The sequence below is a fragment of the Aphelocoma coerulescens genome, chromosome 3, assembly GCF_041296385.1.
Source record: "Aphelocoma coerulescens isolate FSJ_1873_10779 chromosome 3, UR_Acoe_1.0, whole genome shotgun sequence".
NCBI lineage: Eukaryota > Metazoa > Chordata > Aves > Passeriformes > Corvidae > Aphelocoma > Aphelocoma coerulescens.
In genome coordinates, this window is record NC_091016.1 from 30,620,891 (window position 1) to 30,644,754 (window position 23,864).

A 23,864-nucleotide genomic window follows, 5' to 3' on the forward strand; every position below is an offset into this window, starting at 1 on the left:
GGCTGACTTCATACTGCAGAGCTGTGTTCAGCTGACTGCCATTTCTTTTTTTAGGTCACTGCAGAGGTCGATTCCTCCAGTCAATCAGGAGCTGCTGGAAAAGAAATATCCTACTGTAGTTATGTAGATTGCTAATCCTGGGGGGAAACACACAAAACTAGTTGTGTTCTGTCTTAATTATATGCATTCTTATGGACCTCTTAACCTTCTCATCAACCATTTCTAATGGTGGAAAAAAGTGCTGCCCTCGTTTTTTGAATGGAGATAACGGACTTCCCCTCGTCCCCCCACCCCCTTTTTATTTTTTTACTATCCTGCTGGAAATCTAAACTTTAATCCAGAGTTATTTAATATGCTTGCAAATCTTGAAAATAATAAACTATTTCAAGTATGATAGAAGAGTCAAAATACATGCAGTACATATTCACAAATAGTTTTGTTTTGACATTTATCTTGCTGTAGTCATTCTGCCAATTGGCTTCAGGCACGGCTACCAAAAGAATGAACACATGTTGCATTCATTAGTTCTCATCTGGCTGTGCTTCGTCTTGCAAGACAGACAAAATCATGATCACATTAAATAGATTGTAATGCATTTGTAATACGAGTTCCCTTCTGCTGAACAGAATGATAGCTTTGCAAAGCTGCTGCTTTTAAGCCATGATATTTTGCTTAGTTTTCATATAATGGATATGAGTATATTGCCAGTGATGTCATTGCTTTTTCGTCTCGAAACGATGTCATGTGAAAAATATTCCAATATAATACTGAGCAAACTGCTGCCCCCTTCTTCCCCCCCGTGTGAACTCCCCGTGTCACTGCTCCTGTCACTCCTCATGTCGCGCTGTGACTGACGATAGATCTGTGCCGTTCCTGACAGACAGACAGACAGACATACTTTGAAACGATAATGGTTTATCTGCATCGACCGAGGGTATTGCCGTAGGTCATTTGTGGCGGTTCTTTATGCCCAAAGCGCGGACAGACGGATCGCTGTGGGCTGTGAATAGCCCATGCACCGCTGTGTCCCGGCCGTGCGCACCGTGCGGCGCGGTGGCACCGGGGCGGGGGTGTCGGTTCCCGCTTGCTGCCGTTCCCTATGCGGAGGGTGCAGCACCGTGCCCGTGTGCGAGCAGCTGCCGCTTTCCCGTTCGGGAGCAGCCCCGCTTCCCTCCCGAGCAGGCCTCGGGGGACCGCGGCCCTGGCCGGTGCCGCAGCGAGCGCGTGGCCGCCGCCTGCGGGCGGCCCCTCCCCGGCCCGGCCCGGCCCGCCCCCGGCCTCCCGCGCTCGCTCCGGGGCAGGGGCACGGGCGGCGGGGCCGACCGCAGCCAGCAGGGCTCGGTGGCCCGGGACCGTGCGTGCTGGGCGCCCGCCGGCCGGGCCGGGGCGCGGGAGCTCTCGCTGGGGCGCGGCGGGAGGGCGGCGGGGCCGGCTCGGAGCCGCCGGCGGCCGCGGGGATGGAGGAAGGCTTGTCCTGCCTGGCCGCAGCCTGCGACCCCTCGGCGCTCGCCACTTTCTGCACGGGTAAAGTACCGCGCTGCCCCGCGCCGGGAGGGCTCGCTCGGAGTGACCCAGCGCTCTCCGCTCCGCATTTCGCATCCCCGCGGGGGAGAAGGGCAAGCCTGTCAGTGCCGGGGTAGACTCTGCCCTGCGAGATGTGAGGGTGGCTCCGCGCCCCCGTCAGCAGCCCGCAAGGTGTTCCTGCCCACGGGCTGAGGGGCTCGCTGCCGTGCGGCATCCGTACCGCGGCAAAATTTACAAAAAAAAGATAACTAAAAAATATCGGGACGTGTGTGGATAGCGGCGATAATGATGAAGTTAATGCTCGCTGGACAGAAGGCGCGGAGCAGCGTGGGTCCCGGCGGCCCGGGGCTGGGACAGGGAAGAGTTGCGTGCAAGGGACCTTTCGCAGCCCGCGTGGAGGGGCGGCTCTTGCGTGTCCAGCCTTTCCTTTGGACCTGTCGGTTTGACGCTCTCCAAAGGAAACGTCGGAGGAAGCCCCGGTGGGACTCGTGGGGCCTCAGGCAGGCAGCAGTAAAGGCTCGTTCAGCGTGGGGAGGTCAGAACTGCGCCTGCTGCAGCTTTCTCTGCCTGGGGAACCTGTATTTGCCCTTCAGAACTAAGGGTTTTTTCCCCCTCTCCCTTTTTTTTTACCAGTTTCATAGTAAAAACGAAACATTTCAATGAATATTTCCTTTCTTTAAACAGCTGCTGTCAAAACAGTCTCTCTTGTGTGCAAATCAGGTAATTAATTGCAGCATTCTGACTGTGGCTATCAAAAGTATATGGTCTTAAAAAGACCGACCAGCCAAATAACCCTAACCAAGAAATCTTATCAGAGATAAAGCGTGTTCCTCTTGTACACGGTGTGGAAGTGTTTTACTGCGAATGAAACAGACGTCACCGAGCACCCGTTCTTTGTTAGCTGATTCATGCCGTGCAGTTCGGATACAAATGCAGCATCTCGAATGTCAAACCTTCCAATTGTGGCCGAAAATACGATTGTCCACAGGAAAGGTTGCTAAAGAAAAAAAGAGCCAAGTGCTTAACGCTTAGCTTTCTAAGGCATTTAGTGGAAGAAAGGAATGACCTTGCTATAGTGTACTTTGTTAAAGTGAGCGATGTGCACTGTACTTTATCTGCTTCAGAATTCAAAGCATTTGGTTTAGAATTCAAGATGTTGCAACCCTCAAGAAAGAGGGGAGGGTAAATTGAAAATGTTAACACTGTAAGTGCTGTGTATGATTTTTTTGCAGGCTTGCAAGGATTTTTAATGTCGGAAAAGAAAAGCTAATGTTTAGCTGTTTGTCATCAGAACAAAATTCAAAAGAACAGCATTTTTTATGGCTATAGCTTGGAGCTTTGTTACCAGTATGAAGAGGTGTATGTGACCAACATTTCCACTGACTTTAATGACTTTTTACAAGAGTTTCTGTGATTGTTTGTAAAAAATGTAGCAGTGTCTCAAACTTCAGCTTGAGGCATATCTTGAAGTTCTAAAGTGAGTGTGACTTAATGGACTTACCTTTGAGGTTTGTATAGAAATCCAACAAAATAAGATGCAAGAAATGCATTCTTTTCTCGGTGCATATGTTCTATTTTAATTTTTTTCAGCATCTTAGGAAATTATTTTGACTAAAATCTTGATAAAAGACTGAACATTTTGCTGGATAAGAGTTAGCATTTGTAATTAAAAGAAAATGTGGCTTTGGATATTCTTAGCAGGGTGGTGTGTTTTGTTGATTTAAAACTTGATTCCTACTTGTACAGTTAAACCTAATATGCCTTTATATCAAGTTTTCCAATGACTGTGTGTTCACTTGTGTGTAAAGTTAGAGTGATAAGAAACTGGTATGATGGAGAATCAACAAGTGCTTTGTTCCTGTGAAATTTCTAACTTCAGCCTTGAGGGCTTTTAGCAACTTTGCACTGGTAACAAGTATGGAAAAGCCTGAGATTTAATTGTAGAAAGTTTTTTTTTTCTTCTTCTTTTTGTTGGGTCATACATGCTCATTCTTGCTTTATTTAAAAGAGCTTAAGGCTTTGTACTAAAGTATTTCAGGTGAGGGTTTTGGGTATAGCTTAATTTAAAAAAAAATAAATATCCTATAATGATATACTTTTCTATAGGAACTTTTCTACCTTTAATTGTGATTTGTCTTGTGCACAGGTGTCATTGTACATACCTCTAATCACCCATTTCTTGCTAAAGCTAAAAATTAATTCCTAATTCAGCAGCAAAGAATTAGCATTTCCTTTTAACTTATGGGGCACAAGTGCTGATAGGCAGCTTAATCAAATTTTTAAAAAAGCTTGTCTGCTGTCAGTAGGAAAGAATTCTTTTTTTCTACTTTTTCTAATTAGGCTTTTATAATTAAAGCTAAGGTAAGGGCATGTCCCTTAGGAAGAGCATAGCTATCATATTGGATATGGGCTAGAATTTATCTCAAACAATACAGATCAGGATAGAATTTTGAGTTTTACTAAGGGAAATATTTACCTGCAAACAAATGTTCAATTGGCATGCTTCTAGACTAAATATTTGCCTCCAGTGACACTTGGCATTGAAATTGGTATTTATAAAAGGGGAGAAAACCAAACAAAAATACCAAAACCCGGTATTTTTAGGCTTGATTGCTTTCAGACTCTTGATTTGTATGCATTTGTCTTTCGTGTTAGGACTAGTACAGAGTTTGCGTAGGGTTTGTTCACAGTGGGGGTTCGCCAGTTGCCGGGGACATTGATGGTAAAGGTGGGGTTGTGGCCGTGGCTCTGCATAGTTTCTCTGGGGGTGACACTGAGACTGCCTTGGGCTTGGTGCCTCTGGCAAGGGGCTGTCACTGTGCTTGGAGGTCACCTCGACTGGCAGTGGCTTTGCCACCTGCCTCGCTGGCAGGCAGTGACAGTGGCTGGCACATACTGCTGCCTTGCTCCCCTGCACAGGTACTGGTGCAAAAGTACTTCATTTGAACTGGTATCTGACATAAGGGACTGTGCTGTAAGTGTTTGGGTGTTACAAGAGCCTTTTTCTTTCTAGTGCATTCAGTACTATGTGTATACCACATAAAATTGCAAATACTGTAAAGGTCAGCAGGGATTTTCATCTCACACTATTTAGAAGGTTAATACCTTGACTCAGTGGAAGTCTCCTTTCTTTAACTTCATAGTTACCTTTTAAAGCTGTGGTATCATTTTTGGGTAACGTTTTTTCTGTTTTGCCAGTTCAGGTCTCTGACTGGCTCCTAACAGTTCTAGGAACATGTATTAGTCATCAGAAGGGGGTTGAGGAGGTAATAGTGACTTGTGCAGGGTAATGGTTAGTGTTTTTTAGCAGCTGCAGAAAGTAATTGCAAGTTGAAGCAACTGCAAGCCACACTTGAAGTTGCTGAAGTATCAAAATTGGTGAAATGTCAGAGGTGGAGTTGACGCAGCAAACTTGTCATTAAAGGTCAGACAGAAAGGTTCAGACTGCACACACTTTCTCAGCACCGAGTCTTTGCTCTCAAATTTTGAGTAATGCCCCGATTAAGAAAGTATCTTTATGAACCCGACATCACACCCCTGCTTCACAGAGAGAAGTAAATTCAGCAGGAAAGAGGTGGCATTGGAAACTTCCCTCTTGCAGCTTGCACAGCTAAAAGACTTCTTCAACCTGCTCTTTCTGCAGAAAGCCAGAGCAGCTTTGAGAGCAGAACTTGCAAAGAAATACAGAAAAAGTGCTAGACATGCAGATGCTGCCCTGTGAGCAGGGAAGAAGGAATAACCAGACATGACAGACATTAGTCACGGTTCTTTATTGTGTAATGAGAACATGCCCTTATGCATCATAAAACCAGGATTTAGATGACACGTCTTCTTGCATCGCTCTTCTAGCACCTTTTCTGTTCTTTGTATGTTCTAAAAATGCATTAATTTGTTGGGGTTTGCCCTTATTTGCCTGTGAAGCTCTTCAGAAGCATTTAAAACAATGGTAATACCCACAGTCTAATTTCTGATACCTACGAAATGCATCAAAGGGAGCGTTCACTTCCACAAGAACCTGCTTTGAGTTGACCCTTCAGGTTTTTGGATGATTTTACTTATTTGGTAAATAAATGGCACAGTATCTTGAACATTGAGGTAGTTTTTGAGGTTGCTTTTCTTAGATGATAGAGGCGAAAAAATCAGAACTGCAAGTGTCACCCTGAGTGGCTTGCACTGATGGTGTGCAGTGCCTGTACTGGGGTTACGTTGTGTGACTGGTGGCAGAGTGGCCCTGAGGGCTGTTGGGCAGGGGATTAGCAGGAGCTGGTAAGGGCAGAGCTGTGCTCCTGGCCCTGCTGTGGCAGGGTCCCTTGTCCTCTCCACTTTTCTGGAAGGTCTTGCCCAGCTCTCCCAGATGTACAGGTTGCGTGTCACAGAGCGCTCTGGCATGAGAACTTTATCCCGTGCAACTTGCAGGCTGCAAGAATGGTCACACCTAGTTAGAGCGTGGGCTTGCACAGGAGTTGCAGAGGGCTAAGTGAAGGCGGAAACTTGGAGCGTGTTGACACAGTGGGTTAGTAAATGTGGATTAGTAGGTTAAACAAGCTGGCATTCAGTCTTGAGTAAGAGCAGTGTGCTTGAGTAGTTACTGCATGGAAGCTGTGATGCTGTTAACTCTCTCTTGGGCTTGCTCCCTGCTGGTTTATATGACCATACCCCAGGTTGCAGCCCAAAAAACACATTTTGTTAAAAATAAAAGTCATCAAATAAGATTATTGGAAAGGTTAGAAGATGCTGAAAAGTTGCAAAATAATTTTTTTCCTGTTGATGTATTGTGTTGTGGTGGGAGGAATATTTTTCATGCATGAAGGATCCTGTTATTTTGGCTGGCAGTATTATGCAGAAATAGTATACTCCTGGATGGTTCTTTTATATGTATAAATAGCTGAATTAGCATAGCTAATGCTTAGTAAGTGTATGTGGAATTAATCAGTTCTAAAACATAAGCATTAGTGGTATAAACTAGATAATTCAGTGGTTTAAGATAATAGCTCTTTCAGAGTAACTATTATCTTTTTGGCTTTAGATTGTTCCCCCCACAGTTATCAAACAAATAGAAATCTCCAGGATTTAAAAAAGAGAATAAAACTGAATTGCAAACACTAAAGACCTACAATATGTAGCTTTTTCCTGTATACTTTTCACTTTTGGAATGGGAGTGTATTAGGAAAAAAATATGTAAACTTTATTTCTGTGGGTTCGGGCAGGCCTAACCTTGCATTGCTGTTCCTGATCTGTTATGAGAAGCTGAAAGTGTTACCCAGTGATAGCCAGAGAAGAGCTTTGAGGTCTGCAGAGGACTGACACCTGATGTAGCAGTGGTGGGTTGAATGGCAATTCAGAGGCTTTCTGGTTGCATCGGTGCTCGTGTACTTTTGCAGCAAAATGTTCCTGCTTTTTTTTGAAATTGTGTACTTTAGCAAATAAAAATTTCTGGGGAGGCTTTGATTGTTATCAGTTCTTGATTCATTAATGCCTTAATTTTGAGGAAGAAGGAAGTAAATTGGAAAAAATGCAACTTATTTGTAGTTGTGACACTGCTGTTGCTTAGTCCCAACCATATTCAAGTCTTGTTTTCCTATCAAGTATTTGTAGCACTCGTAGTATCTGTAACACTGGACATATCCATTATCAGTCACGTCTCCCTTGCTATTTTTTTACCTAAAAACTGTTGCTTTGTAGGAAATAGTGGGAAAAGAAAGCTGAAGATTTTTTTATGCTTCAGAGACCCCATCTATAGAAAGATCAGATAAGTAATCAGGTTATCATACAAAATGTGATTATATTTAAGCGACTTTGATAGGCATATCGCTTTTGAGTGGATGAAATTTGGCAAACGTTCCACACACAAGTGTGTTTTCCTATGGGATCCTTTGAGAAAAAAGGAAAAAGTATCCCTACGAAAAGGCATTTTCCCCATGTAAGCAAATTCCATGCACACATTCATGTGATTTATCAACAGCGATTGGGATAGTTCAATTTTGTGTAGGACTTCTACATAAAATACATTCAAGGTGAAATACTAGAGGATCTTAGCCTGCCTGTGGCAACCAAAGTGTTCTGTTCAGTGATTGATTTTTCTCTGGGAAGTTGTAGCATCATGTAACACTGTTTCCGAGTGTTTGTGTTTGCTTTGCTTTGCTTCAATTCTGAAACCTGCTTTGTTGTTTGGCCTAAATAAAGGTGAGACCTAATTCCTCCCTTTTCTGGGGAGTTTTCCATTTCAGGTGTAATAGTGCCAGGATTAGCAACTGAAATTATGGTTGAAACTGGTTCCATTTTTATGTATTCATTTCTATGGAAGCAGCCTAACTGCAGCTTTATGAAATATGTGTGCAGTCACACATACAGATGTCTGCCATGCTGTTCAAGAGTTCTTCTTTTTCATGAATTAAATCAATTTCATTTCACAAATTACATTTGTTTTTAGAGCATTTGTGGAAACTTGTTGATAGTGTCCTTGCTAAGGAGAGTGCGACAACATTTGATGGTCGATCTGCAGTCTGAATTGTTTAAAATGTTATAACAAACATTAATATTAAATATTTCTACAGCTCTTGAGAAGCAGTGTGTTGCAGGACAGTCAGTCTCTTGTCAGGCAGCAGCAGCCACAGCAGCAGGAAAGGTGTGAGCGGTGCTTTCCCACCCACACCTTGTTTACAGCTGTTACTTCACCGAGGCTGTTTAACTGCTAACATAACAAAACGAAAAGAGCTTAACTAAAGAACCAGTCAGTTTAATTGTATTTATACTCAGTCTCTGTTCTTGAAAGTGGCTGTTGACTTTCAGCAACAGAGATACTTCTTATTGCTCTCTGGCCCGTGTTTTCTATGACACACAATGTGCGCATATTCCATTTATTTCTCAACAGTTCCTCCTGTGTAGTAACCAAATTGGAGATTGTGACTAATGTGTGATGAGTAGTTGCAGATACCACCTTCCAGGTTGGCTGTGTGGGAGCCATGTGCTTTATCCTTGAAATCAAGCAGATAGCTTAGCTGTGTCTGTAGTATGATTGGTATGGAGAGAGGTTAGGTTTTTTTTTAATATGCAAAAATACCCCAACCAACCAAAACTGCTGTGGATTTGGTTCCACCCGGAGTAGACATGAGCTGTTGTAGAGGTGTTCTTATAGTACCAAAACTGCAAGCAGTTGGAGAAGCTGTGGAAGCAAGCATCTTGGTGGAAGTAAACAAAAGCTGGAATTTAACTGCTGCTGTTGTAAGTGTTGAGTTGGAGGGAGCTTGTGATTAGAGAGCTTTAAGTCTCACATTCCCAAGAAGCAGCGGACTTTTAAAAATACCAAACCCAAACCTTATGTCTGTTCTTGCTTATGAGACACAGGGCAGATTGAAGGACTGCGAGATGGTGTCCCCTGCAGCCCAAGGGTAACATTTGTATGGCAGAGCTGGGATAAGGGCTGCCTTCAGCAGGAGATGCTGCCCAGTGGGACGGATGGAGCATGATGGGCTTGCAAGCACAACTGGCTGCTCTGGCCCCACTGTGGCAGAGCTGTGGGTGGATGGTCATGAGAGAAAAACTAACACTGGAATGAAGGCTTGGCTGTTAGAGGTTATTTTTTACGAGGGAGAGAGTGTATTGTTATCCTTAGGTTTTGGATAAGAAGATGTGAAGAAGGACAGTAACTCTTCAAGGTCACTTTAGCTTGTCAGAGAGGAAGCTGAAAGTTGGCATTTACTGAATGAGCTCTGGTATGGAGAGGTAATAAAGCAGCGGCCACATAGGGCTGTGAGTAAGTGGAAGGAATTCCTATACCTGAAATACGAGAAAACTAAGATAAGGCAGTGAGTTGGTAAGTCTATTTCAAAACATGTTTCCCTTTATCTGAAATCACTGTGTCCTGTGACTTGGTGCGATAAGAGCCGTGAAATACACGCTGTGTACGCCAGTGCTGGTGCCTCCCCCTGCTCTGGTGTAAGTACGTTTCTGCTGAGCACAAAAATGCTCAGATCCTGCTTTTTTCAGCTGAGCTGAAAGGGAAGGCTTTCCCTGCAGGGTAGATGGGTGTTCCAGGAGAAGGAGGTCTGTATTTCTTTGGGAAAGGAAATTATTACTATAGGCCAGGATTCTGTTTTTCTTGTTGGAGTTTGGCATAGTGGCATTTACGATAGATTGGTTTAGAATAGCACAGAATGAGATCAAAGAAACTTGGTTTGTACAGTGGTATTTTTGATGTTACTAATTAGATATTTATGAGTCCTGGGGGGTAGAAATGTGTAGCACAATGAAGCAGCCAGTACAAAAAATTTCAGAAATGTTCCAACACTTATTTACAGAGATAATGTCTAACTTAATTGTTAGATAACAGAAACTAGAGATTATTCATTTGTGTGCCAGGATTTGAGGTGAGTAGAATTTTGTGAGTAAACATTGCATGGTATAAAATAAAATGTATCCATAAAAGAAGAGGGTATTTTGCTTTGCCTGATGTTATCTCACTTAATGATTTCAGTGCTTTTCTGTTTTGCTGCTGAAGTGATGCTCTAGAATTGATGAGAATATAGCAATCTTAGAGTAGAAACTTCCTTCCTCTGGGGCAAAAACGTACTTGTTAAAAGCACACCACAAACAAAAACCCAGTTAAGTTAGTTGCCCAAATAAGCAATAAATATTTAAGGTATTGGAAGCTTTCCATAAGTTGAAAGTATGTTGGTACTACTGAATTGAAATGCTTTGCAGCAGGGAAGATGCACTGCTCGTGATTGGGAATGTTAGATTTTCCCTTTGTTGTTGCAATATAAAGATTGAATGTTTTGCAAACTTGGATTTTATTCACGTGTTACTAGGAAAGTATGTATTTTGGAAATATGTTTTGGAAATAGAGCTTGGATAATCAGAGCTAACCTATATGAATTTGGGCTTAAATTCTGAAAAAAAAATTCTCTAAATTTTTGGACACTACTTTGAATGTGAGTTAGCGCCGTCACTCTGGCAAGAGCAGTTAAAAAATAAGTGGTCCTGGGTGAAGGGAGGGGAGAATGCAGAGAGAGGTGGAGAATCTGAGATGACTGTGAGTGCTCTTTCCCCCCCCTTCCCCCCTTCTCCCCTCCTTCCTTTCCTCCCCTTTCCATTTACAAGCCTCCACACCAACTTCCTTGCCTCCCACATAACTGCTGGTACCTGTCTGTGCAAATGAGCTTGCAGAATACTCCAGGAAAGCCAGTGTTTCAGATAGTCCCATGTTTCTCCAGGAACTCTGTGCATTCACTGGACTTTGGGATGTTTTGGATAGCAGTACTTTTTTCTGAGCCTGACTGTGGTTATCATCATTCGTTGTGTTGAGCAGATCAGTGACAATTAATGCTGCTGTCTTTTTGTAGATTTGTGCATTAAAGACTGAAGGTTAAATAAGAGTGTTTTAAGTGGGAAGTCAGACTGAACTTAAAAGTCAGAATTGGGGTTGTCCTTCAAGACTGTATTGAATTTTCTGGATCATATAAGTGTTAAGATGCAGCTCTTAATTACTTGGTGGTAGTCTCCTCCAAGTTAGAACTCTGAAAAGGTGATTCTTCCTATAAAGCAGTTGGTTGGTATTTTGAGTTACCTTTATTTTCTTTGTGTATCTTTCTGTTATTTTTATGGGAAGGCTCTTAATCTTGCTTCTCAAGAAAATGCATGCATTTAAACCTTGACCTTGCTGCAGCGCTTCGGGTAGTTCATTGGAAGCCCACAAGTGTTAATTAACCTTTATGCAGTGTGGGATGATGAATTTCATTTCATTTAACAGATGAGGAGTGAAGTTAAAAAGAGATTAAGGTCAAAAACGTCTGCTAATTACCTAATTTTCTAATTAAGTAGTTGCCTAATTTGAAACTAGGAAGGCTTGATTGTCAAAGTGCGTAGGAAGGGCTGCCCTGTACATGTCAAAAGCCTGATTGCTTCTGGTGGTACCTGTGAGAGCTGAGCTCTTTTCCACACTGATGTCTGGTGTTTTGGGTTGGGCACAGCATGCAGGCTCCTTCTCCGTGAGGCTTTGGGAGTGCGGGAGAGGTGCTTTCCTGCTCTGGGTGTCCTCCTGTGGCCACCCTGGAGCCCCAGGCAGTGCCTGGCTTTGCCTTTGTCCTGAAGAGCTAAAGCCTGTTGAGTTTCTCCATAGTGTGGCTTGGGTGCCCTCTGCTTTTGGTGCAGGGAGGTGAGTGGTGGCTGAGCCCTCGGTGAAGAGGAAAACCTCAGGGATGCAGTGCCTCTTCAGCATAGGAAAAGTTGTTTCCTTAAAAAATTCTAGCTAGATCAATTTGGGCATTAGGGAGAACAGGGGATTAACCTACATCATTTCATGCTTGCTTAATTTGTTACTTTTAAATTAGCATTTTAGCATAGAAAGGTTGTAACACTTCTAGCACAACATGAAATATTTCCAGCAAAGGAATACTAATCTATGTGTGCTAAAGTGTTAATGCATATGTAACTTACAATAGAGCAGTTTATTGCAGCTGTCTCTGGTTGCTGTGTGAATTTCCAAGCCTCTGTGTTAGAAGAGATGCTCCCTGCCCCTCTCCTTACTGTGACATGAAAATGGGGTGGCACCAGATATTGGTAAGAGCTTGGGATGGCTGGGATTGCTGCTGAGCCAGCTGAGGATCACTTAGCCCTTAGCCACTGTGAATTCTGTCTGTGGAGTGTAGAGGTTGCTAATTTGTAGCAGAAACAATATTTTGGAAGGGGAAGAGCTTGTGTTGCTGGTTGAAGGCGAAGCGTTGAAGAGCAGCATCAGGAACAATATCAGGAGCATCAAGAGCCAAGCAATGTTAGGAAGAGAAAAGTGCTTGAAAACCACAAGGCTTTTTAACCAGTGAGTGGGGAAAAACCCGTGAATGGTCTTACTCTTGAGATGCATCTCAGTGGAGGTGGAGCTGATAGGAAGTATGCAGTTGGGGAAGGATATGAGACAGTGCCTGCATAATTATCTGCTTCCTCAAGTAGTCATATGGATACCAGTGTCAAATATGACAAGTGTCTGTAAGTGTTTGTTCTGTTTTTGCAGTCTGCCTATCAAAGCTGGTATCAGCAAGTATGAAATATAACATCTTTGTGCCCAATAAGTTTCACAGTTACTGGAAACTTAGGCAAGCAGAACACTCATGTTGGTCAAATACAGCATGGGCAGAGCTGTGCCCTGTGAATCTCATGATGATGTATTTCTAGATTATCTGCATTAAAACTGAGCATTTACAGCAGCAGATACACAAGCCTATTACAAAAATATTTTTATTTTCTGTAATTTGTGGTTATTTTTTTTTTTTGTCACGATATTTTTGTGTCATCTTTTAATCTTTCTCCTTCCTTTGCTTTTTCATGTCAGGAAAAAATTATATGAAAGCCTATGTGCACAAATCTGTTTAGCATATACAAATAGAGCTACTAATTTTTAGGCATGAAGTGGTAAATCATCTTATGTGTCAGAACAATCCTTTTGTTTGATTAGGGAAAAGAATGAAAAACTAGCAAAGGAAGCCAAAGGGTAATTGAGAGAGTTAAAGGCCAAAGTCTTGCAGGGAGGGAGAGCTTGGGGAGAACTTCCCACTCCACTTCCATGCCATTAGCTCTAGGTTCTAGGGGCAAATTAGAACTTGATACTTAAGTATCATTTGTGTTGGGGGGAACTCTGAATCCTCTGTGTTGATGCTGTGTGCTTTAATTCCCATTCTTGTGTTCTTTCCATGACTCACATACTTCACAAAACTGGGATAATTTGTGCCTGTGCTATCATTCGGAGGGCATACTGTGAGCAAAAGTATGGAATCTTAATTCTACTTTTTTTGTTGTTGTTGTTGAAAATTACAAATTACAGATATGGAACACAGTTCTTGATCTTTGCACCTTTTATAAGCTACTCTTAAGACAGATGATCTGCAGAAAAGTGCAGTGAGTTTTCTTTCTCATAACGTGGTAGGAAAAATAAATTTGTCAGGTATGTCTCTCTGGAAATACAAGCCTCATCCAGAGTAAATTTTTTCAGTGGTCTTTAGAACAAAAATTGGAAGTTATACAGATACATACTTTCCTTCACACATGAGCAGATCATGGTCCTGGTGAGAATGATCCTGGGTTCTTTGGGGACAGTTATCTCCTGAACTTGTCAGCCAGGTCTTTATACCAGTCCCAGTAATTTCTGTTGCTTTTCTCTAATAAAAGACTCTTACCACTCTGGGGAAAATACAGAAAAGGCTGTGGGTGCTTTAACAGCCAGGGGTTTAAAATTACCTGTGGGTTATGTGGCTTTATTGGATAAAACATAGGGTTTTACACCCTGTGGTTTAAATTTCCATGTGCTGGAGTTTGTAAAATTTGTTTTTCTGAAATGCTGCTTATGTCTAAAATTAATTCCTTACTTAGGTTTAGTCAAAGCTGGGAGGAGTTGACTCAGAGGAGCGGTAATGGATGCTCTGGATTTGTTGAGGGCACCCAGAATAGACGGTTCAGTATAAGATATATTTTTTTTCAAATGTAGCCCGTTCAAATTTCTCCTACGCAACGAATGATGAAGGGTGATGCTTTTCAAATGCTGTTACCCTCACATGCCCGCTAAAGGACATGTGAGGAGAGGAGTGATACGTGGCTTGGGAGGTTTGTTAAGTACCATCACTGTCTTGTATAACCCTGTTGGAGTTCTTGGTCCAAGTCTAAGGGGCAGTTTGAATTGCTGCCTTGTTTGATCTGCTAGGAATGGGTTTGATGTCTGTGGCTCTGAGGAGTCCCACACAGAGTAACCTGTCTGTTCAATGCTGTACATTGAGTATGAGAAATGAACTCTCATTATTAGGGTCATCCTTGTGTCACATGAGTACTGAATACAGGCATCTCATGTATATCTCTTCTTGCTCCAAAAGCAAGGGAAGAATTGTTGTTTTCCTGGCTAAAATTAAAAATCAAACTAATGACTATGAAAAATAATGGAACATCTTATTTTGAAAGTTATATTGCTGTATGGTTAGACCTAGCATGTTTTTGCTGTCAGTTGAGTACCAGTACTCTTACCTTAAACCAGTTTTTAAGACTGAAATACCTTAGATGCACATCTGGGTGGATGTCTCCTCACTACTACCAGCGAGCACTGTAGATGGTGCGTTTTTTCCCCAATGGATCTTGTTCCCAGTGGCTCTCTTAAAGGTGTAGGTCATCAACAGCTTGGGAAACACGACCAACATATCAGAAATTGTGTTCTTGGGTTTTAATAAGAATAACCAGATAACTAAAAAGGTATTTTTAAAATGAATCAAATTAATTAATCAATAGTCAACTGCACTTAAAAATTTCTTGCTCTGTTTGCTTAACTGGTTTCTGTCTTTAAATAAATTTCCCTCTGGTTTAATAAGGGAAGGGTTAATAAGGGTTATGGAAGGCCTGGATAGATGTATGTCTGTGTCAGCATGAGGGAAAGGACAGATGTTTAGGAGTGGGAGAATGGGAAGGGAGGAGATGGAATTTTGCTTCACATCGACTGATTTTGTTCTTGCAAAAGAGCTGCTTCCTCTCTGAAGGGAGAGGGCATGTCCTTGAAGGAAGGATTTTTTGGGTTTTTTTGTTTTTTTTTTGTTTGAACTTCTTTTGAAGTAGTTCTTTTGATTATAAAATGTGTTTTAAATGAAAGAAGAAATCTGGAAGAGATTTTGAAAACTTCTGTGAAGAAAAGGTGTAATTGTGCAGGTTTGTTAGAATGATCTCACAGGTTCCAGCTTTGTTTACTTTTAGGGCTTCTTCTTTTAAGATAATCCCTCTTGAGTTACTTTTCAGGACACTGCCAAGAAAGGCATGTTGGAATTCAGTTGAATATTTGCTGTAATGGGCAAGGTATTTGGGTTGGGAATAATTCGTTTTAATTCTGTAATAGCTGCCAGGGTAATGTATGATTGTCATTGCTTGAAACAGACGCCACTTCTGTAGAATGATAAAGAGCAATGAAATGTCTTCCCAGTGTGCTGATGTATTCTTTGATCAACCAAAGCATTCTTGCTTTCCTAGTGATATCCTTCTCTCCAGCTTCTTTCAGTCTCCATGTCTCCTGTGCCCTCTCTCTGCAAGGCAAAGCAGCTGCTGGTGGTTTGAAATCTCAGGTTGTAGAACAGGGCACATTGCTTTTCCTGGCTTTGAATCAGCTGAATGGCTTAACCTTCTTGGCCTTCTCCTCATGCCCCATTTCTATAGCTACATCCTCTGATGAGCTGTTGGGTTGAAGTCGAGTTGGAGGGTCCTTCTGCCTCTCTATGCTGGCTCAAGGCTTGAGCCTCCACGGCCCAGCTCATGGAGGAGAACACCAATCAACTCCTCTGCCATCTCATCAGATGTGCTGAGGGGGTCAAAGCCTTGCAGCTCACCCTTACAGGGCTGCAGGATTTGCTCTCCTGTTGTTCTTCGAAGTCTCTAACTAGTGACATAATTGTGGATTTGGGATAATGTGCCCCAGTTTTGCGGTGCTGGGGTTCAACAGCAGCAGTCTGGTCAATGTAAGTAGTTCATGGGAAATAAAGATGTCCAGAAATGTGCAGAGCACTTGCTTCTGTCATCATCAGAGAGACTGATTAACAGTGGAGCCTTTCCTGGTTTGGTAATTCCTCTTATTTGGACTCTACACAGGGAACACAGTAATATTTGGCTTCTAAAATGATGATTTGACATAGCTACTTATTCCTTCTACAAATGTTTCATAGTGATCTGCTGTATATTTTTGCAGCCTGGGAATGTATCCATAATTTTATCCATTTTAATGGATAATATCTATTAATTGAAGTATTCAGCAAACAAAAATGCAAAAAAATTAAGTTTGGGGGGGTTCCCCCTTTTTTTTTTCCTCCTCTTTTTTTTAAGGAGAGGTCAAACTGCTTTTTTTCTGTTTGGACTGGTATCCAGTGTAAGAGAAGTTATGAAGTTAAATAATATTTTGAAAATAATTATTTTCTGGAGTGTTCATTCTGACTCGTCCACTGCATCTATTTAAAGGCTAATAATTCAAGGATAGTAGAAACATGAATTAGATGGTACTTTAAGTCGATTTACTTAACTGAGGTAAAAGCTTTTCTTTATGGATTAATGCACATTTACCTTGGTTCCTTTTTATGTGCCGCATAGGTATGCATGCGTGTAGGGAACTTTTACCAGCTCCTTAAAACAGATGGGGTTTTATATTTTGAACATGAGGGTTTTAATAAAAGAATCTTACACAGTCCTTCCCAACCCGGGGTAGTTGTCATAGGTCTGGGTTTGTAAAGTCCTGCTGAGAGAGCACTGGATTTGCTGGGCTGTGGAGTCACTAAAATAAATTTTCTGCAGATAGAGAGGTACAGTTATGGATGGTGGTATTAAAGGAATTTGTGTTGAGTTCTAATTTGTTGCCTCTGGATCTCGTTTTGATTATGTGCTTTAATAATTAATTAATTAATTTCTCTGCTGTTCTTTTTATCAGCCTGAATGAATACAGTACTAACCATGAAGTGTACACTTCTGCTTTTGCTTTAACCAAATAGCAAATCAAAAGAATATGCAAAACTGTCATCTAGGGGCTGTTTTATTATTGTAACATTAAGTGTTCCTTTCAGTTCAATAATAATTGTGGATACATTTCATTACTAAAGGGTTTTTAGGGGTTTTTAAACTAACTCATTGTAGGAATTTTGTTTGTGTTGTGAAAGTATTAACTATGCTGCTTTATTTTGGTTGGTTCAATTCTTGATCCTTCAGTAGTGAGTATCATATTTTAACTGAACGAAGTCGGCATTAAACTCCTTAATCTCTTTATTAATCTCTTAATAGTGAATTCATTGTAGGAAGGCTCAGTATTTCTTGTTTACATGTATTTTGAAAGTGCCCCTATGCAAGTATTTAAAAGACTTTTTTTTAGGGAAAATCAGAGTTTTAGGATTGTGGCTTATGTTAACTTTTTTCTCCTTGATATGTCTTCCTAAGATTAGTGAAAATTAAAGTTTAGATTGAGTAGAATCACAGTAATAATACCAGCTATTTACTCTTACATTTAAATTTGCTGTATTTATTTTGTAGAATATGAACTTCAATGAACTGTGTAATACAGGTGAATTTTTGTAAACCTGTATTAGAAGTTCCTTACTGAGTTTTTAGGAAGCCTTAAACAGGATGGATAAGGAATTCAGTGCCTTGTGATTGAGCAACATATTATTTTACAGATTTTTTTTCTTTTAAAGTGTTCGGCCTATGATTTATTAGAATAGCCAAATGCAAAACTCTGTTACGTGTTATTTTGGCTTGGCAGAAATAATGCAAAGAACTGTCAAAGGCAAAGAGTAAGCAGAAGCTGTAATTTCCTTTTTACCACTGAAGAACAGATTTGGCTGGGTTAGGCCTTCAATGCTAATCTAGCTCTGTGTGGCCAAACAGATTTTTGGAACCTTTTTGTAGTGCATTTATTTTCCCTCTGCTCCAGGCCAAATGTTATAAGGTTGTATGTTTTTTGGCACATACAAGGTGGTGATGTGAAAAAAAGTTAAAGAGAAGGAATTGAAATTAAGAGCTCTGATCTAGACCATTTAAATTGAGATTGTCACTTGATGCAATTAGGTCATTGTTAACAGTACTTGTTTGCTCAACTGTGGACTTGTTTTTTTTTAACTTTGAAACTTGCTTTAATATTAAGGGTCATAGTTCAAATTCTTCAACAATTCCACAAGAATGTATTGCAGAATTTTACCACGATTTTATACCTTTTTGGTTAATTCAGTTGGGTGTTTAAATAAGATTAATTTCAGTCTTCCTTCTACTTGTAAGCATGTTTTTCACGGGAAGCACATTGCCTCTTGTGATTTTAATAGGGCCATGCTCCTTAAGCCTTGTCTTAGCTAATGATTAGTAATGATTTCTGTCTTGAAGCATTAATTTGATGTTTGCTGTAATATCCATTCCTTATTTGCCTGAACACGTTTGTTAGAATGTCTTCAGTATTTCAAAATGATGCTACAGACGTAGTCGTGCTGTACATGCCTCTTTCTGTGGCTTTTAATTCAGAACAAAGCATTTAAGTGCCTCTTTCTGCTCTGCTTTGCCTCTGTACAGATGACAGCATCTCGGCTGCGAGCACCTCCGATGTCCAGGACCGTCTTTCAGCCCTGGAGCTGAGAGTGCAGCAACAAGAAGATGAAATCACCGTGCTAAAAGCAGCGTTGGCTGATGTGCTAAGGCGTCTTGCTATCTCCGAAGACCATGTAGCTTCTGTGAGAAAATCAGCACCAAGTAAAGGTAAGCCCAAATTTGGTAAACTCTTTCTAGTGTCACACTGTGTTATCATGTTAGAATGTTCTCCCTTGGTCACTTGTTTTTTCCCTTTTCTGTCTCATTTGGAAGGGCTGATCTGTTTTGAGCTGGAGGGGTTAGGTTTGTAATAGTGGCTTAAATATATATGGCCAACAGATATCCGAAATATGCTTATTAGTTCTGCTGTTTGCTTACATTTTTATGTTCTTGGCATCCCTGAAAATTGTCCTTACTTCTTGCTAAAAGAAGTTCCTGTTTTAATTTCAGTGGCAGAATGTTAACCTGCCACTGGGGGTTCTGGGGCTTATGGACAGTTTTGAGTCTCAGCTTCGACTTTGCCTAGAAATTATTCAACTGAAAGGGCATATTAGAGGTTACATTTCCTCTTGCTCCCAAATTATAACCAAAACAAAAACCAAAATACATTACCACCAAATAAGAAGGCTTTCTGAATATAGTTAATTTTTGTTCCAGTACAGAGATAACTCACCACCAGTAGATCTCGTGTAAGAAATGGCCATGTATCAGCAATCTCTCTTTTGATTAGTCACTAGTAACTTTTATATTGCAGCACTGAAATATGTAGGATTGTTTGAAAGTAAAGAAACTAGATGCTTTTTGCACTAATTTTTATATGCTTTCCCACCCCCCCCCCACTGAGGACATTTCATTTTCTGTTCTGGAGAAGTATATGAATCGAGTTTTGAACTTACTCCAACTTAAAAGTTGTGTATTTGAAAAGAATTGTGGCTTTTTATGTTTCTGGCATATATGAGGTCTCTGATTATATAAAAGGTTAGGTCATATTTCAAATAATTCACCGTTTTAATTCACTGTAATTGCCTGTAACTCCATCAAACCATGCACCACAGAGATCTCTGGGATCAATCCCTGTGTTTCAGCCTTGCAGTGCACGCATTACACCAGTGCCAGTATAACCCTGAACTGATACAATGTAGCCTGTTTGTTTGGGTGACTGCCTTGTATAGGCTGAAAATGCTGAAAGTTTGAATTATTTTAGATGTGACAGAGAGATCAAATTCCTTAATTAGGTGTTTTTGCAGTCTCTCTGCCAGACGGAAGGAAGTCATGATGCTTAATTGGCTTGGGCTCTGAATCCTGCCATTCTCTCTTGCTTGCTAAATGGTAGACTGTTGTCATCTCTGCTTATAAATGCAGTTTTTATCTACCCAGTTTATATGTCTGGTCTCATCAAGACTGAAGCTTCCTTTTCAAACTCTTTTTAACTATAGCTTTAGCAGCTATTTTGACTAAATCACTCTGCTGTCTGCTGTCCAGTATGAGAAAAAGTCCAAGTGAAAAACTGTGGGCAAAACATGTGCACCATAGTTCCTTATTCTTCCTATTTAAATGCAGAGCAGCTGGGATGTGCACAAACATGGCTGAAACCTTTGGCTTGGAGCTGTCTAACACACAGCAAACTTTGTGCACAGGCAGGGCAAACTTCCCGTGTTCTGAAAAATGCCTTGGGGCTATCTCCTTTCTGGGGGTCTTGGGACCATACTGAATTCTCTAGGTCAATTTCTTCAGTGAAAATTAAACTAATGATTTGGGGGAGGCAGAGCAGAGGGAGGGTGGAATATCTAAATATCTTCAGCTCAGTCATATTATATCTCTACAAACAAATGGCAACAGCATGGGACTGTGAAGAAAGAGCTGGGAACTGAGAAAAAAGAGATGGGAACAGGAACATGTATATGTATGATCTAATTCATTGAACTAAAATGAATTATGACTAATTGGCACTGTATTTAGTTTGTGGTGAATGTGTTCCCGTTGTGTTCAGTTACCCAATACCGCCAGACAACACATTTAACTTTACTGTTAATCATGACATCAGCTGTATATAGAATTCACAGAAGAAAATGTTTACATACAGAGACTGGAATTTTATAAGAGTCTAAAATTAGACTTGAAGGGTAAACGTGGGATTAAAACAAATTCATACATCACTTTCTGCAATATCCTAGGTTCTACTTTTAATTTCTGTATTTTAAGTTTTTTCAATGGCTAAAAAACTCTTCAAATGTTTTAACAGAGATAAATGCATTATTTTTTGAATAAGTAGGATTAGAAGATGATCTGAATTGTCATACAAAAATAATACTTCAAAAAGTAATTGTTTTCTTTGAAGTATTACGTATGTATATAACAGACTCTTACTAGTCAAGTCATGATTGCTGCGAAGGTAACTGTATTCCTCCAAAACTCATTTTGGTGTTTGTGATCCTGTCAAAAATCTGGATTTCTGCATTGCAATAATTGCAGTTTCATGGAAAATATTATAGGTAAATTATCTTTAAAAAAAAAAAAAAAAAAGCTGAAGCTTTCAATCATTGAAGTATTTTCCTCTGCAGCAGCTTTTTAAATACATTCTGACATAAATAATGAGTAAAGAGGATAGATGTGTATTTATACTTCTGAATACATGGAGTCATGTGCCTAATCTGAAGTATGGCAACACAGTGAGATAAATACTTTTAAAACAAACTGAACATAGCAAGAATAATATTACCAGAAAAAGCCCTCCTGAATCTTTCCATCAAACAAAGGAGTTTTAATACAAGGCAATAACTAACCTAGTTTGAAGGGTGGCTTTTCTACTTTTTGCTGAAATGAGTTTTCTAAAACCTCTCCATTTTTTTCTTGTTGCCACCTCAGCAGTGTCTTTTGAAGAGAGATTTTTCATAGGCTAAAAATAAGTGTTGTGAGCAGACTGTGAATTACACTGAAAGGGATAAATCCATCCCGATTGCTTTTGCACTGCTTTTTCTTATTCTGAGGTTGATGGCTCGACTTAGTGAAAAAAGTGATCTCTTCATCGTTTGTCTGCATTGCACATCTGGTGATCTAATTCTGTTCTTAATTTATTTTAGATTGACAGATTGAAACAGTAGCTGAAGATAAAGTTTTTGCATTAACCTTTAAGTCTTTGCTTTTCTTTTTTTCCCTACATTTCTGTCACATGCTTATTTTGAACTTAGTCCAGTCTCCAGTGAAAAAATTCACATAGTCAGGAGCAGATTTTTATTTCTAACTTGTGGGCTCTCAGTCAGGAGGCTGCTACATATGATCTTGTGTATGAAGCTCTGTCTCAGAAGAAAACAGCACTTCATACATGGATTTGTGAACTGTAGAAGATAAGATAAAGGGCAAGATTTTTTAGGCACCTTAGTGTCTCCTAGTAAAGCGTGAAGTGGAGATACTGTATAAGGAAAATACCTCTAGCAGGGATTGCAACAGGATTAGCACTTGTCTGTATTTCACAGTGAAAAGCAGGATGGGAGGGTTCACGTGTAACTTCTCAATGCAAAGTTATTCTAAACAGAGGAATTTTTTTCAAAATAAAAAGACTATGATAGTGCTTCTCCATCTGCACACAGCTAAGAATAACTACACAAAGGAGAAATTACCAGGTCCAAAGATAGTGTTGAGGATTAGAAATGTGAAAGGGCTTGGTAAGGGATCAGATCCCCAGCAGCTACGGGGCTTGTAGGGATCATAGTGTGGGGGTGAGTTTATGGGTTTTATTTCTTTTTCTCTTTCTTTCCTTTCTTAATAGATGGCTTGGTAAGAAGAATTTCTTTGGTGGGAAATTATTTGCATTTGGCAGCTCTGCACTCTTGTTGCCACATGCCTCTGCTGTTGATGCATGATTGATGCTGTTAACATTCACAAAAAAGTTCCAAAAACAAAGATTACCTGGACATTGAAGAAAAGGAAAGCATAAAGCAGTCTGGTACTTGTGGCTGCCAGCAAGATAGATTGGCTCACAGCTGGTGCCTGGTAAACCTATTAAAACCTTCCAGGGTGTCAAAATGTGTGTAACAGGAGAATTCATCCCTCAGGCTCTGGGTGTGCAGACAAGTTTGTGGCACACTGTGGCACCAGTAAAATCTCTCAGACTAATCATTTCACTGGAGTATGAGCTTGTGTCTGAAAAAGTACATCTGAGGTCTCCCTGTAGAGAAACAAAGAGTTCATGTCCTTTTTCTGGACTCAGAAATAATAAGGAGACTTGACAAAAGTTAAACCTTTGGAGGAACATTTCCTATTGCTTTGACAGGAATTGATATCAAATAACTCATATGCAAATTCAACTCACAAAGTGAAATTGGAATAGTGGATGGCAGTCTGCAGAGAGGTTTCCCATGACAATGAAGAGTGGCAGACTGAGAGGCATTTTATTTTACTTAAAGCAGTGGTCTTGTGGACCTGCAAAAGCAGGTATGTACTGGAAATGCAGTTGGTAGGGGTTTTTTTCCTTTTTTTTTTCCTTTCCTTTGTGCAGTGGGCTTTTGTAAGACGAGCCCATTGAGTTTTCCTTCTTTTCCTGCTCCCTTGTATGAAACAGTGTGTCTCACCAAATTCCATCTCATTGCACTCATGTAAGCAAGGTACTTCAGATGTAATTTTTACCTTATCTCAACAATGGTTTCATTTCAATAACATTAAGTCATTTTGTTTTATGTTAACAAAAATTGACTTCAGGGTGTTCAACAAGCTTCATTAATGAAAGCATAAGATAGATTTGAGTTTTGTTTTTTTAGTCTTTACATTATTCAATAAACAGAGTTATTCTAATAACTGAGTACATGTTTATGTTGTCTAATCAGTAAATGTTAAAGACACAGAAAATAGAAGTGTAAATAGGAAAATGCTTATGGTAGTGGTAGGATATAGGTTTTTATCCACAATATTAAAACTAACCTAGCAAGCTTGTATGTGGGTCATTTTACTCATGGGAAAAGTCCTATTGAAGTTTGCAGGCTGCATGCTCACATAACAAATAATGATACTCTTGAGGTCTTAATGCATTTCCCAGGTATTGGTTTAAGTGCCATCTGTTCTTTCTGCATTTTTTCCTATTTTTCCTATCTTCTGCTCTGACTTACCAGATATTTTCTTTTTCTTCTATTATACTTACTCTTCTTGGTGTTCTTCGTATATTTTCCTTTATTCAAAGAATTTGGATCTAGAGGGCATTATTGAACTAAGGGTCACTAACAAGCTAAACCAAGTTTAGGAAGGAGAAGTGAAGAACAAAGTTCAGAGGTTTTTTTTTAGTTCTGTAACCTAAT

At 40.4% G+C, this 23,864-nt stretch overlaps 1 protein-coding gene across 8 annotated transcripts in view; it reads left to right on the forward strand.

Annotated features, from left to right (window-relative positions):
* The window catches only part of EML4 (EMAP like 4), a 150,249-nt gene that overhangs the window by 61,366 nt on the left and 65,019 nt on the right, over positions 1-23,864 (forward strand). For 6 of the 8 annotated variants that reach the window (XM_069009682.1, XM_069009683.1, XM_069009686.1 and 3 more), the window contains exons 1-2: positions 1,446-1,524; positions 18,565-18,747. In XM_069009682.1, the coding sequence (XP_068865783.1) occupies positions 1,458-1,524; positions 18,565-18,747 (250 nt within the window). In that variant the 5' untranslated portion in view covers positions 1,446-1,457. Of the gene's footprint in view, positions 1-1,445; positions 1,525-9,496; positions 9,568-18,564; positions 18,748-23,864 lie in introns of those variants that run through there. The other 2 variants (XM_069009685.1, XM_069009684.1) reach the window with 2 other exon arrangements.